Genomic DNA, 14,253 nt, shown 5'->3' with positions numbered 1-14,253 from the left:
GTACAAGGAGTTCAATAAATCATTTGCTTTCCAAGGAAAAAAATTACTTTTTAACAACATAATATTTCTTCCAGTTCTAAGAAAATGAACCTTATTTATTTGCAAACTGAAAACTGTAATACTATAGTGAAATCTTTTTATGGCTCAAGAATGATCTGTTTAAGAAATAAAGGTATACAGAAAGAACAAAAGCTGGCCTGGTAGATAGAGCACAGCTGTAATCCCAGTTGCTGGGGAGGCTGAGGCAGGAGGATAATGAGTTTGAGGATAGCCTAGACTACATAGTGAAACTCTGTTTCAAAAGAAGGGGGAGAGGAAGAAAGAACAAGACTTGATTTAAGCAGTCTTCAGATCAAGTATTAGTGTTGCCATTGCTGTTTGCGCTATCACTTCAGGAAGTTACTTCTCAGGAACTTGGCTTCTAAGTCTTTTCAACTCTAAAAATGATAGGAGTTTTTATTATATCTGATACTGTCTTCAGTCTCTCTCATATTTATACCATATTTGCATCCACTTAAGTATGTGTATATATATATACGCACATACGTGTAACCTACACTTTAGTAATACAAACATATTTCTATGTACTGTAGTGACTTAAGCCCCATTAAGAGACAAAGAGAACTAATGTGAGAATGGACATGTGTGTGAGCGTGTGTGTGTGTAGGGGGTTCTGACCCCACACATTATTCTCAGTAGTTAGGGCATTTACACAGCCTCATGACACCTGAATTAACGAAGTAAGCCTTTAAACCCTTACAATGAAACATTAAAATTCAATGTGGCTATAATCTCTTCCTTACAAAACATGGGCCCAAAGAATCAGGCTTCAAGTAGTGTTTAAAAAAAAAAAGGCGAAAGGTATTATTTTCAGCACCCAGCTTTTCCATATGACCACATTTAAAAGACACGCACACACACACACACACACAAACACACACACACACAAATGAAAACTCACAAGCCCATTGTAATACACTGTACCACTTCTGAATGCAACACTTAGCTCAGGCTTACTATCCTGACAAATAAAGGAAAGCACTTTATGAAGCCAATTTAATTGGGAGGTGACAGAAAACATACAGCCATTTTCTTTAGCCTTATCACTGAATTGGCTTCAGCTCCAATCTCTGGCAAATCCCACTCAACAGAAGAAATTAACCAGGTCAGCAGAACAGGTGCTACGTTGTGTCTGTCAAGGGCCTGGCATCACCACAATTACTTGCACACAATGAAGCAGTAATCTTTACAGATCATCTCTCCCAAGGAGCATACTGGGGAGGGGGAGGAAAACTAAAGGGAGGTGGGAATGAGGGGGGAGTGAGAAGAAGAGGAGGAATAGGAAGCAAAGAGAAAAGGCAAGAAAAGAAAATAAATGTGCAGCTGCCTAGGAGCTCAGCAGATGTCGGGATGTGATGTACGAGGCTAGGATAAGCTGTCGTAGCCTGCTGCCAAAGAGTGGTAAGTGATTAAAGCCTGCACAGTCTAAGTACCATATTTAGAATCTGTGGGGTTTCAAGGATTGCACCCATTCCTTGCTGTGCTGCCAGATGTTGGCAACTGGTCTAGTTCCTACTGACTGTGCATGGACGGCAGCAGTTGGTACAGCGGCAAAGCAATCTGGAGTGCTTCGAGAGATGCTGTACATTAACAAGTGTCACCCATCATTCACCTTTACAGAAGGCTGAAACAACTCCAATTTGCTGCCACTTCCCTCTTGGGAAACAGCCAAGATAAAGTTGCGCCTGGCAGCCCCATTTGTTTCACTCAGGTGTTTCAGCTGCCTTGCTGACCTCTATTAGTTTAAGTTTTAATTTAGATTAACCTCAGCACCCCAATTAACCAGCAAGGGGAAAAGTTAAGATGTGACTGGTCATAACTCTGAAATCACAATTTATCGAAGTTAAAATTATTAATTGTGAAGAAGGGCCAATCAAGTAATGCTATTTCTTTTTAAACAGATTTCCAGGCGAAAAAAAAAATAAAGAAACCTTTCAGATTAAGGCTTGCCAGTAGAAACAACTTCTCCCCGGTAATTTCAGTTTATTTTATTAAGCCTGTTTAATTTATGATGCACCTTCTGTCAAACAATGCACACTTCAATTAATGATAACTGGAACATTTTTGATTGTCTCCTGTGATCTCACACACAATTATACAGCATTAATATCCCATATCAGGTACTTCCTTAGACATTCCAGAACAAAACAGAGTTTCCTATTCTTCTGACAAATAGACATAAAAAGAGAGGAACAGGGGAAAAAAATCGGGACCCCTGACTGGGAATAGCTGAGGCCACACCAATCCTCTTTCCTATACCCTCTAATCATTATTTTTCAGACTCACTTATGGTTATTAATTTTATTGAATATTATAGAATGAATAAAAAGAGTCTCTTGCTCTTTATAGGGCAAAATGAGAGATATTCCCAGTACACAAACATCATTTCTAGTTATACAAGTAATTTTCTAATAAGTTTCTTTGTTCATACTGATATGTAAGGAGTGTCCAAAATATATCTTTAAATATTAAAAATTTATTATAGTAAAAGATACATTGCCATTAATCTCCCGTAAAATATTACTCCTTGCTTTAAACACACTCATCCCATCTTTCTTGCCACTTTCTGAATCAGTTCTGAAAGTCCTCTTTCATGAATGTCTTTATGAGGTGTGATCAAAAATATGTTCAATGCTGCTTCCGAGTGCCATCCAACAGAAAGGCAGGCTCCTAAAAACATTACTGTGTGTCCTCACCCACCTCATTCACCAGATCTGGCACCATGTGACTTCCTTCTGGCTCTTCCCAAAGTCAAAATGACCATGAAAAGTAAACATTTTGAGTCAATTCAGGGCAATGAGGCTGCCATCATGTCTTCAGTGCAACTAAAGACAATCACAGAAGAGTATTTTCAGAACTGGTTTCGAAAGCGACCGGTTAAGTGTATTGAGGGGGTGTATTTTGAGGGGGATTAATGGCAAAGTGTCTTTTACTGTAATAATTTAAAAAAACGTAAACATGAACTGTATTTTTTGACCACACCATGTACAAAGTATAGCCATCATGGCTAAACCTTCAAACAGTTCCAAATTCTCTAGCAAAAGTTAACACTCAAAATTCAGCAAAGAAAAAAAATTTTATCTTAATAAACAATGGCTCAATAAAAGTCAGTGTATCACTTCTGCACAGTATCCTTAGTTTCCACTGTACACTAAAGGATAAGCCTAAAGTGTTTCATTAATAAGTATGGTATAACAAGTGACTCAGGTATACAGAAAGTTACTTTAGCTCAAATATACCAGGCATGGTGGCATATGCCTGTAATCCCAGCACTTTGGGAGGCTGAAGAATCCAAGCTCAAGACCAGCTTGGAGAACTTAGCAAGAATCTGTCTTAGAATTTAAAAAGGGCTAGAGATGTAGCTCAGTGCAAAATTCCTGGGTTCAATCCCCAGACCCCCACACCCCTAAAGCTCAAACAGGATCATGCCAGCAGATAATGTCAGGCAAAGAACTAGGGGGACATTCATGGAGAGATATTCAGAAGTGGACTATATTTCAACATCTATCAAATCTTTCTGTCTTTAAAGCATTATTACAATCAATAGTAGTAGCCACTCTCAATATACAGACTTGACTGATTTGAACAGGCACAAAAACAAGAGACTTAATAGGTTATAGAACCAGAGGTGTAATTCTAGAATGCTAGAATCCTAGCCCTTTAGCACCATGTCCTACTCTGACAATAATGGAACAGACAGGTGTGGTGGGACATGCCTGTACTCCCAGCACTTGGGAGGCTGAGGCAGGAGGATTGCATGAGTTTGAGCCCAACCTGTGCTACATAGTGAGTTCAAGATCAGCCTGAACTATACACTGAGACTCTCTCAAAAAACAAACGAACAAAAATTGATAGTAATGGAGCAAGAAACCAAATAACCAACACCATGTCCTATATTAACATTATCAAAAATGGCTATCTGATAAGAAGTCACATGATTCAAAGAAGCTGGAAATGTCTTAAAGACAATTTACACTCCAGCAACAATGTGCCATGGCCATAGCTGTTTTCATTTCAAAAGGAAAACATAAAATAGAAGAAAAGCAACAATCCAGAATAACACTGTAAGACAATTCTGAATGCAGGAATTCCAACCCTTCTCTTAACAATCTTCCAAAATAAGTAAACTGTTATCTTTTGTTCAGAGAACTCTATCAGCTATTTTAAAATGCTAAAAATCTGACTGTATTAGAAAAAGACTATAAAAATCACACCTGATGGTAAAAGTCATCATCATCAAAGATTTCTTCATCCAAGTCTTTCAAATGAGCATTGGCAGGGACTTGCGGAAGGATCTCCTAGATTAGCGAGAAGCAAAGAATGGATCTCAATAAGGTTATCAAAGTAACATAGCTACTTTAAATAATATATCTAACAGTGAAAGCACTATTTTCCTTAAGATATAAAAAGCTCTTAGAAATCAAAGCTGGGCATGGGGGCACATGCCTATATTCCCAGCATGAGAGAGGCTGAGGCAGGAGAATTTCAAGTTTGAGTCCCACCTAAACAACTGAGGGAGACTCTGTCTCAAAAAAAAAAAAAAAAAAAAGGCTAAGGATGTAGCTCAGTGGTACAGTGCATCTGGGTTCAACTACATGTTTAGTCTCACTCTAATTAAATCCATGCAAAATATACCTTTTCACCTCTAAGACTGGTGATACTGTACTGAGGACTACAGAATACAGCTAGAGGGATTATAAATTAATGCAGCCTTTTTCGAGCTAACAACTATTAGGATTTAGTGCATTTTCTTTGATTTAACATCTTCAGTTTAAGAAATCTACCCATATGTTCATATAAACACACATCTATAAATGTTCAGCAATGTTTACTATGGTGTTGTTTCTTAAAATGGAGACAAATTATCCAGTGTTTAAATAAACCGCAGCATCCATCCATCCGTCCAATGGAATCCTCTGCAGGCATTTGGAAAAACAAGGTGGATCTCACTATAATGATATGAAAATATCATATACTTACTTAAGTCATAAGATTTTAAATGCAGTTGTAGTATTTTATATATTTATATATGCACACATCTATAGCTATTTTATTTAGTAAAAAGAAAAGATAACCATATTTTGGTGTAAGTATATGTTATATGCATAAAGCCTGTCACAACTATTATCATCTGAGAGGCAGAACTTTCAGAAAAGGAGGAATTCTATTTTAAATTCTTATGAATGTAAAAGGAATTAAGTATACATTTCTTTTATAATTAAAAAAAAATTTCCTTTAAACAAAATAATTTGACTATTCTACTTCTGGATCCTTTTCGGAAGTATGTAACCAGCAAACATTTAAGCCAAAATACATACTTGATTCACTACTAACATTCCTAAGAGTAGCTATAAAACTAAATCTTAGCCAGATCTGATGGCACAGGCCTATAACCCTGTACTCAGGAGGCTGAGGGAGGAGGACTGCTGTGAATTCAAGGTGAGCCTGGGTTACATAGTGAGTTCAAGGCCAGCCCGAACTACATAGTGAGACCCTGACTCGAAAAACCAAAAGAAACAAACCAAAAACTAAAATCTTAAGGGCGGGATGGGGGATGGGGGGGTGTAGATCAGTGGTCGAGTGCTTGCCTGGCATGTATACCCCCCCCAGCTTGATCTCCACCACAAAACAAAAAAACAAAACAAAACAAAAAATTAAATCTTAAAAAGTGAATTACAAACGTTTCCCCTACAAGACTCTTGTATCACACAAGACTAAAACAACATAAACAATCAACAAAGCTCCATTTAAAAAAAAATCCCCCTATATATGCTCTTAGTTTCTTAACAACCCAGTAAAGTAGTACTCACATCTCCTATGGAGAGGTAATGCCTACAGGTTCTTCATTTATTAGCCTGAAAGAAACTGCTCCCCACACTCCCCATGCATCCCAGAGTTCTTACCGGTTCTCCTGGAAAACTCTCTGGGACAGGCGGAGCTACTGGTTCAGGTTTGCCAAGAACTCGGTAGACAGAGCGCTTGGTCTGTGTCCTTCGAAGTAATCTTTCTTTGTCCATCAAAATGTGATCAATCTGAGTCAAGATTGAGTGTTCAAAGGCACCAAAACCCTGCAACATTAACCAGTGTCAGATAATACAGCAAGTCAACGCTGAAGGCAGCTACACTGGCTTCTCTATCTTTCCTTGTCAGCAGAGAAACAGACCTTTTCAGAAGGGACTTTCTGCTAAGGACTGAGTTTGTAAGTGGCTGTAATAGTTCTCATGGAAAAAAACTGGGTCTTAAGCAGATCATATCACTTTCCTGTACCTACGGATCAAATTCTGGTCCTTTAATTACCAAATTGTTTTAAAATCTATTTCTTTAAAGTATTTTATATTTTCAACAGTTAAAGCTTACAAGGCTACAGTATTTCAAGAATAAAACATTCTTTCTAATAAACTTAAAAATCCCAAGTCTGAATAATACGACCCAAATGGCAGAGGTTCTGTAAATTTTGCGGCAGAAATGACTGATCACTATTCCACCACAACAACATCCCTACAAATGAGCTACAGTTCCACTTTCTCAATGTCTTACAGCTACTCCAGGTTGTTACAACCTACACACACACACACACACACACACACACACACACACACAACTTACCTTGCCCAGCTTTCCAGAAGCCAGTTTCGTTTTGTCATGCCACTTCTGCAGCATGCGGTTCCTATAGACGGTAAAGTCAGCAAAGCGCTTTGCCATGAAGCTAGGGTAGGCATCCATCTCCAGCTTCCTCTTTGGTGGCGCCCTCCTCTTCTGCTTTTTATCTACTGGTTCATCATCTTCACTAGAAATCTCCTCACTAAAAAACCAGTAAGAGCACTGAGTCCAATGTAAGTAAACATTACTTGGATAAAAAACTACCCTCACAGGAAGTATTTAGGCCTTATCCTATCTACATTTTAAATAACACCACAGATAGAAGGATGACTTTTTGCAGGGGGGCTGGAAGAGAATGTTCATGAAGTCAGTCAAAAACTCATGTAACTTTTCAAATAAATATGAAGCACTTGAGTTTCAAAATATTTTTTAAAAGGTAAGCAAACTAAAAATAAATGAGGTTGTAAAAACATTATTAGAAATGCCTATGAACCAAGCCTGCCCTGTTACAGGAGGGTCTTTAAAAATTAAACACATAATCATATTTCTATGACCTTAATCCCCAAATCAATAAGAGAAATGTGTCTCTGTAACAACTATTCAGGAAAGGTGAATAATATTAGCTGAACCAAATGAAGAGAAGCTGAATATGAAGAAAATTCAAAGGGGTAGACACCCAAATCAGCACTCAACTGCACTACAGTAATAGCACTCTGAATCCACAGGGTCAATAAACTGTGGATCAAAAATATTCAGGAAAAAAAAATTGTGTCTACACCCAAACATGTTTTAAACACATGTTTTCTTGCCATTTTCCCCTAAACCATATAGTATAACAACTATTTATACAGCACTTATATCAGGTACTATAAGGAATCTAGAGATGATTTAGAGTATATGAGAGGATATGTGTGGTTATATGCAAATACTATGCTATTTTACATAAGAGACTTGATAGCATCCATGAGGCTCTGGGTATCATCCCTAGAACTGTGGGGTAGGTGGCAGGCAGACAGACAGACAATGGCTTGAGCATCTGGAGATTTTGGTATCCATGTAGGGTCCTGAAATTAATTTCCATGGATACCTAGGGTTGGCTATACATGTAACTGCCATGAGAATGTAACACAACCCCACTATATAGCAAGTTGTACTCACTGGATTACTGAGCCCACATACAGTATCCACATACTTAATAAATATAAGCTTGGGGTGGGGATTTAGCTCAGTTCTGCTGCCTGCCTTGCAAACACAAGGTCCTGAGTTCGATCCCCGGTACCAATGAATGAATGAATGAATGTAAGCTTCCTTTCTGTCCTTTCAACTAGTTCAGTAGAAAACAACCAACCAAAAGACAACCCCCCCCAAAAAAAGACAAACCCAGAGGAAAAAAGCAGGTGCCATACATAAAGCAGGCTAAAACAAAGAAGGGAAAACCTTCATCAAATGCAGCAACTTCAGGAAAGAAAAAACATTACTTTGCCATTGTTTTCTGAAATCTTTCCACCCTTCAAAATAACTCCTTCCTTCATTGAAGACAGTATGACCAGTGATTCCATGGTGTGAACACAAAGCACCTCATAAACATTAAGCACTAACATATAAAATAAGCTTCTTATCTCCTAATTTCAACAGACCTAAGGGAAGGCAAATCTTTTTCCTAACTCCACAAAGAGAATCAGGCACAACTAAAGATAAAAATCCAAAATCAAATTCCAAAGTTATATGCCTCTTGACCACCACTTAATTGTAAGAGACTCTTTTGGGGGGTGGGGTGGGGGGGAAGACTAGGGATTGAAACCAGGGCCTTGCACACACTAGGACTGAACTACATCCCCATCTCTTTTCAAATTTTGAGATCAAGCCTCACTACACTACATTGCCCTGGCTGGTTTCAAATTTGTGAGCTTCCTGCCTTAGCCGTCCAAGTACCTGGAATTACAGACACGTGACACCATGTTTAGTTATGATACTCTATTTTATTAAAACCAAGTCTGATATCTACCTGAGAAAGACACCTTTCACATAAGAGATGGGAAACTATCTAGATGAAAAGAAAACAGCAACTCTACAGTTCCATTCCATCCTTACCTTTCCTCTTTTGGCTTCGTTGTATCTACTAGATATCTAGTGTCTGGATACTGGAAAAGCAACTCTTCCTGAAGATCTACCAATGACCTCAACAATGCTTTAAGTGCCTTGTGACCTGGGAAGTAAATAAGACCCAGAGAAGAGACAATTAATCACCTATAATTCTCCAAAGTGGGTGACCCCTGTAACACATGTCTCCTGAGCAGTTCTTGGCAGCAGGGAGTACATGGGGAGACAACACGGCACACTCAGAATTCGGAAATACACAATTCCCAATGGAAATAATAACTGTGCCTACCCCACAGGGTTGTTGCAAGAAACAAGCAAGATGGTATGTGTCTATATTTATTTTTTTGGTACTGGGGATCGAACTTGGACTTTGCACTTGTGAGGCAGGTGGCGGAACCACTGAGCTAATCCCCAGCCCACAAGGTAATATGTGAAAGGTGCTTTGAAAAGTGTCTGCAGAGAGTAAAACTTCAATAAATTGTCAGTTCTTAAATTTAAGTGTGACAAACTCCCTCCTGCCTGTCATTGTAACATTAAACTGTACATTTTTACAGGTTACCCACTAATCTCTTGGATTTGGCTAATTCCTTAGGCAAATTCCACTTCTCCTAAAGAGCATAACTCAGGATTGGATTTCTCCTTCCTCCTCCCTTTCCACTAGATCTTATTTGCCTCTGATGTGAGTGGCCAATCATTCACTCAATCTCTCACACACTTCATGGGCCAGGGATTCAGCTTAGGGCTGGGGATTTAGCTCAGTGGTTCTGGCAACTGCCTCACAAGTGCATGGTCCTGAGATCAATCCCCAGTACCAAAAAACAAACACACACAATTCGTATGGCAAGTTCCTGTTCACATGTGAAAATCCAAGTTACTGGTTATCCAAGTTAATATTATGGATACATATTGATTCATATTAATATATGACCTGCATATAAAAATGTGTACTTGGAGACCATGCTTTCACCTGCTTCTCATATCCAACAGGCCACATTTGCAACATAGCTGGTCAGGATTAGGTACAAAGTCTATGGCTAAGAACTTTCAGAATAAAAACTGGTCCTGTGAAAACTGAACTCTTGCCTTCTCTATCAGAATAGTCCTACTAAAGAGGTTAACCAGACACTGAAAATCATCATTTATGAGTTGAGAGCACTCAGACTCCTCACCTATAATCAAACTTTCACATTTCCAGCAACTGCCAGAAAATCTTCACATGGATGCTCTATTACACCTTCAAGCGTACCATGTCAGAAACTGAAAACTTTTTTCTTCCTACTTAATACTTTTCGCTTGTCTCCATTTCTGTTTTATGCTTAATGTGCTTTCATAGGAGACTACTAACATTTGGATGCCTTTACCCCACACATTTAATTATTGCTAAACTGTTTTGATTCATATTATTATTTTAATAATTGTCCATTCATCTCAGGCCATGCTTCTATCACTTCTTCCCTCCTTAAGTAACTGTAATCTCAAGAGCACCCCTTACATTCATTTTTATTTTATATTCCATACTAACTTTAGCCTGCACTAGCCTTGGCCCACACAAAACCTTTCAAAATGATTTGTAAGTCTTTCTTTGCCATTTCTGCTTCTACCCTACCCACCTTGAGCAGCCTATTCTTACCAGATTGGGGCACCAGCACGAGTTAGGCTCTCAATGTTGTGTCATAGAATTCTACTGCAATACAAGGCTGAGTGCTGACCTGAGAAAATCTTTTCTGACTGGTCAGAAGGAATCCCAAACCCAACTACTTTGCCTACTTTTTAATAATCTGCATGTAAAACCATATGACTATAACTTCTTTATTTTTCAAAAAAGACCCTTAGTCACATCTTTTCTAAATTTTATACTCTAATCATTTTATAATGCATATCCCTATCATTTGGGAGGATTTATAATACATAAATACTACCTTAAAAATCCAAAATGCCTTGTGTTCCAAACCAAAATTCTCAACCTGCTGCTCTCAATCTTAAATAGGAGGGGAACCACTTTCTACCAAATATGGAGATTAAATTTCTCATAAAGAAAAATATAATACAGAATTATTCTTCTGTCAGCTTTTAGAAAAGAGATTAAATATAAACCAAATGAAGGTAGTCAAGAAGAAAAAAGAATATAAAGATATAACAACTTTAAAGACAAGAATTATTTAGTCTAAATGTGGTACATCTGTAAACAGTACAAAATTATGTAAATATATGTAAATTTTTCAAAGGAGGGAGGAGAGCAGAGACTACAAATTATAACTACAAATGTTACCATAAATGACTATTTATTTATTTATTTATTTTGGTATGGGGAATGAACTTGGGACCTTGTGAAATGACTAATTTTTTAAAAGCTAGGATTTTAAAACAGATATCCCTTAGTTACTAAAGTTCTGAAAGTATATGTTATGATATGAGCCTTAATAAGAAAATGGAAAAAGATACTAATACTTTTGAAGGAAGCCCATGTAAATTCAAAAATCTCATTTCACTGAAATTCTACATAAATATTAACCACTGTTTCTACCTCTTTTCCTAGAAATATATTTTTTTGGATGGGGGTGGGATGATTTCTGGGTGGGATGGGGATGCTGCTGGCAGTCAAATGGGCAAGCTGTCTACTCCTGAGCTACATCACCAGCCTAAATGGCTGTATCTCAAGAGACACACAGCCTATGTTTTCTACAGTGAAGTCACAAAGAGTTTTAAAGATTTCTCACACCAAATCTTGAAAATATTAGGCTAAGTGAAATAACCTAGTTGTACATTAGGAAAAATACTGTATATTTCCACTTATACATAGTACCTAAAATAAACTCGTACGACAGAGGGCTGAGGATGTAACCTGGTGGTAGAGCACTTTCTTAGCACACATGAGGTCCTGGGTTCAATCTCCAGCACCACAAAACAACAACAGCAACAACAACAGAGACAGAAAAAAAGAATAGTTGTTACTAGGAGCAAGTGAAGAGGGAGAGTGAGGAATTACTATTTAATAAGTACACAGTTTGAGATGATAAAAAATTCTGGAGATGGCTGTATATAATATAAATGTATTTAATGACACTTAACTGTTATTAAATGCATCCTAGTTCATCTGGGTATAACCTCCCCCAAAAGATAATCTGTATTTCTTAAAATTAAACCTCTTCAAATAAGAAAAAAGCAGTGGAATATTATTCAGATTTAAAGAGAAAGGAAATTCTGACACATGCTTCAATATGGATTAACATTGAGGACATTAAACTAAATGAAATAAATCATTATGAAATGACAAATAGTGTATAATTCCACTTATATAAGATACCCACAGTCATCAAATAGAGACAGAAAGTAGATGGTGCTTGCAAGTGGCTGAGGGAGATGAGGAAACGGAATCATTTAACAGGGACAGTCTTTCAGTTTTGCCAAATGAAAAGCTCTAGAGATTGGTTGCACAACAAATGGAAATATACTTAATATTACTAAACCAATTGTACACTTAAAATGGTAACAACTGTTAAGTTTTTTGCTGTATTATTTATTTCATTTTATTTTATTTTATTTTATTTTACTTTATTTTATTTTATTTTATTTTGGTACCAGGGATTGAACTCGGGTCCTTATGCTTGTGAGGCAAGCAGCGGAACCACTGAGCTAAATCCCCGGCCCCTCTGTTGTATGTTTTTAAACACACATGCACAATCTTAAAAGGACAGGAAGAGCAAAGAGCCTGTCCCTTCCTTCCTCTAAGTACCATGTACCCACAATTTGAAACATGAAATCAAGAACACACACACACACACACACACACACACACACACACACACACAAAGAACCGCACAGGGAAGAAGCTGCAATGAAGTCTATAATGTTTACAGCTGCTTGTCAATTCGACGCAAACATGTAGCATACCCAAGAACCGAGAAACCATCCAATGAAAGACAACTTTTAGGCCGGGGGTTTAGCTCAGTGGCCCTGTGCCTGCCTTGTAAGTACAAGGTCCTGAGTTTAATCCCCAGTACCAAAAAAAAAAAAAAAAACCCAAAAAATAAATAAATGAAAGACTACAACTTTTAAGAGCCACTTTCAAGTAGCTACACAAGCCTTTTTATTTCATTCAAGTCAAGTTTTTAAAAATCCACTGCAGATATATTAGGCAGCATATCAATCCAACAAGAAAGTAGAAAGCTGGTATCAGTAAATCAAAGTGTGCTTTTCTGTTAATACTCTCTCATAGGTTCTCATTTTATACACCCCTTCACCCACTGAGAAAGTAACCCTCGAGTATTTAAGCTCCCTTCAGGGACAGCACCACCATGCATCAAAGTGTCAAGAGGCCTACCAGAGATGAAATCTGCAATTCTGTGCTTCTAACTACTACCAAAAAAAGTTTATTAACGTAAATGTCACCAGTAGCCCAACACATAGGAACTCCCCTTGAAGAGATTTAGAAGACATGGGGCCAGGAATTTAGCTCAGTGGTTCCACTGCCTGGTCCCAAGTTCGATCCCCGCTACAAAAATAAATAAATAAATAAAAATTATAGAAGACAGAACTCAATTCTTGTTCCACATAAAATATGAGAGACAATAGGGCAATCCTTTGTTGGAGGTGGGAGGCATCCTCAACGCCACAGTTGACAAGTTGAGATTCTCTCAGAGGCTCAAATCCAACACTAAATTTGTCCCAGCCAAAACAAAGAAACAAAAAAAACCCTCTTTATTATTCATATAGAACTGAATTCTATTTGTTCAACTCTATGAATAATAAATAGATTGAAATCAACAGTTTCTAATTCACCTCTAATTTTTCTCCCTATTATTACAAGAGTTAAAAGTTAAGAAAAGTGGCAAAGATGCATATGCTTTCTTTGCTCTCCCTCTTAGCACATGGCCACAAAACAAATGGAGACTGTCAAGGATATCTATGTTTATTTTGCCCTACATGGTCCATTTCCAGAGGCTTTTCCTTTAGGAGGAGATTGAGAAGGGCAAATACCTTACCATGTTACCAAGAATTAACCTAAGCATCTGATCATCAGCTTTAGAAGCATTCTCTGTAGAGGATAAATGGAAAGAGTATTTTATTGAGGGTCAGGAACCCTCTTCTCTGACACTGTCACTAAATAGCCACATTATGTGAGTGGACCAATTTAATATTGTGAGTCTTAATTTTCTCATCTATAAAATGTATCCTTTGCCTGTTGATTTCATAGAAATAAGGTGAAAAACAATGTTATTTTCTATTAAGTTATTTGGAAATTAAAAGAGAAACCTATAGAAACAGAAGGCTTACTATTATCAAAAATCATCTTCCACATGGTAAAAACCTTTTACACTCTGCTTGTACTGCTCCACAGTGCTAGGACTGGCCTGGCATTCACAGGTATTCATTTGGTATAATGTTAGGTATTCATTTACATGCTACCCATATGCAAGCATTCTATGTATAAAATGTCACCAATCTAAAAACCATTTTCACCTAACAGCTTTATTTTTTTCCCTGATTCATCTA

At 37.5% G+C, this 14,253-nt stretch overlaps 1 protein-coding gene across 5 annotated transcripts in view; it reads right to left on the bottom strand.

Moving 5' to 3' along the window:
* Positions 1-14,253, bottom strand: part of Aatf (apoptosis antagonizing transcription factor) — a 100,729-nt gene that overhangs the window by 53,570 nt on the left and 32,906 nt on the right. For 4 of the 5 annotated variants that reach the window (XM_087191906.1, XM_004870405.4, XM_087191907.1 and 1 more), the window contains exons 5-8: positions 8,752-8,866; positions 6,667-6,862; positions 5,964-6,128; positions 4,275-4,358 (exon numbers count right to left, since the gene is read on the bottom strand). In XM_087191906.1, coding sequence (XP_087048032.1) covers positions 4,275-4,358; positions 5,964-6,128; positions 6,667-6,862; positions 8,752-8,866 — 560 coding nt within the window. Of the gene's footprint in view, positions 1-2,760; positions 2,886-4,274; positions 4,359-5,963; positions 6,129-6,666; positions 6,863-8,751; positions 8,867-14,253 lie in introns of all 5 variants that reach the window. The other variant, XR_015443271.1, reaches the window with a different exon arrangement.

This window comes from Heterocephalus glaber, unplaced genomic scaffold (genome assembly GCF_053883595.1).
Source record: "Heterocephalus glaber isolate CG9 unplaced genomic scaffold, H.glaber_assembly_v1.0 deba00001564, whole genome shotgun sequence".
Classification (NCBI taxonomy): domain Eukaryota; kingdom Metazoa; phylum Chordata; class Mammalia; order Rodentia; family Bathyergidae; genus Heterocephalus; species Heterocephalus glaber.
Note: the sequence above shows the minus strand (reverse complement) of the source record. Positions and strands in the feature narration are given on the sequence as shown.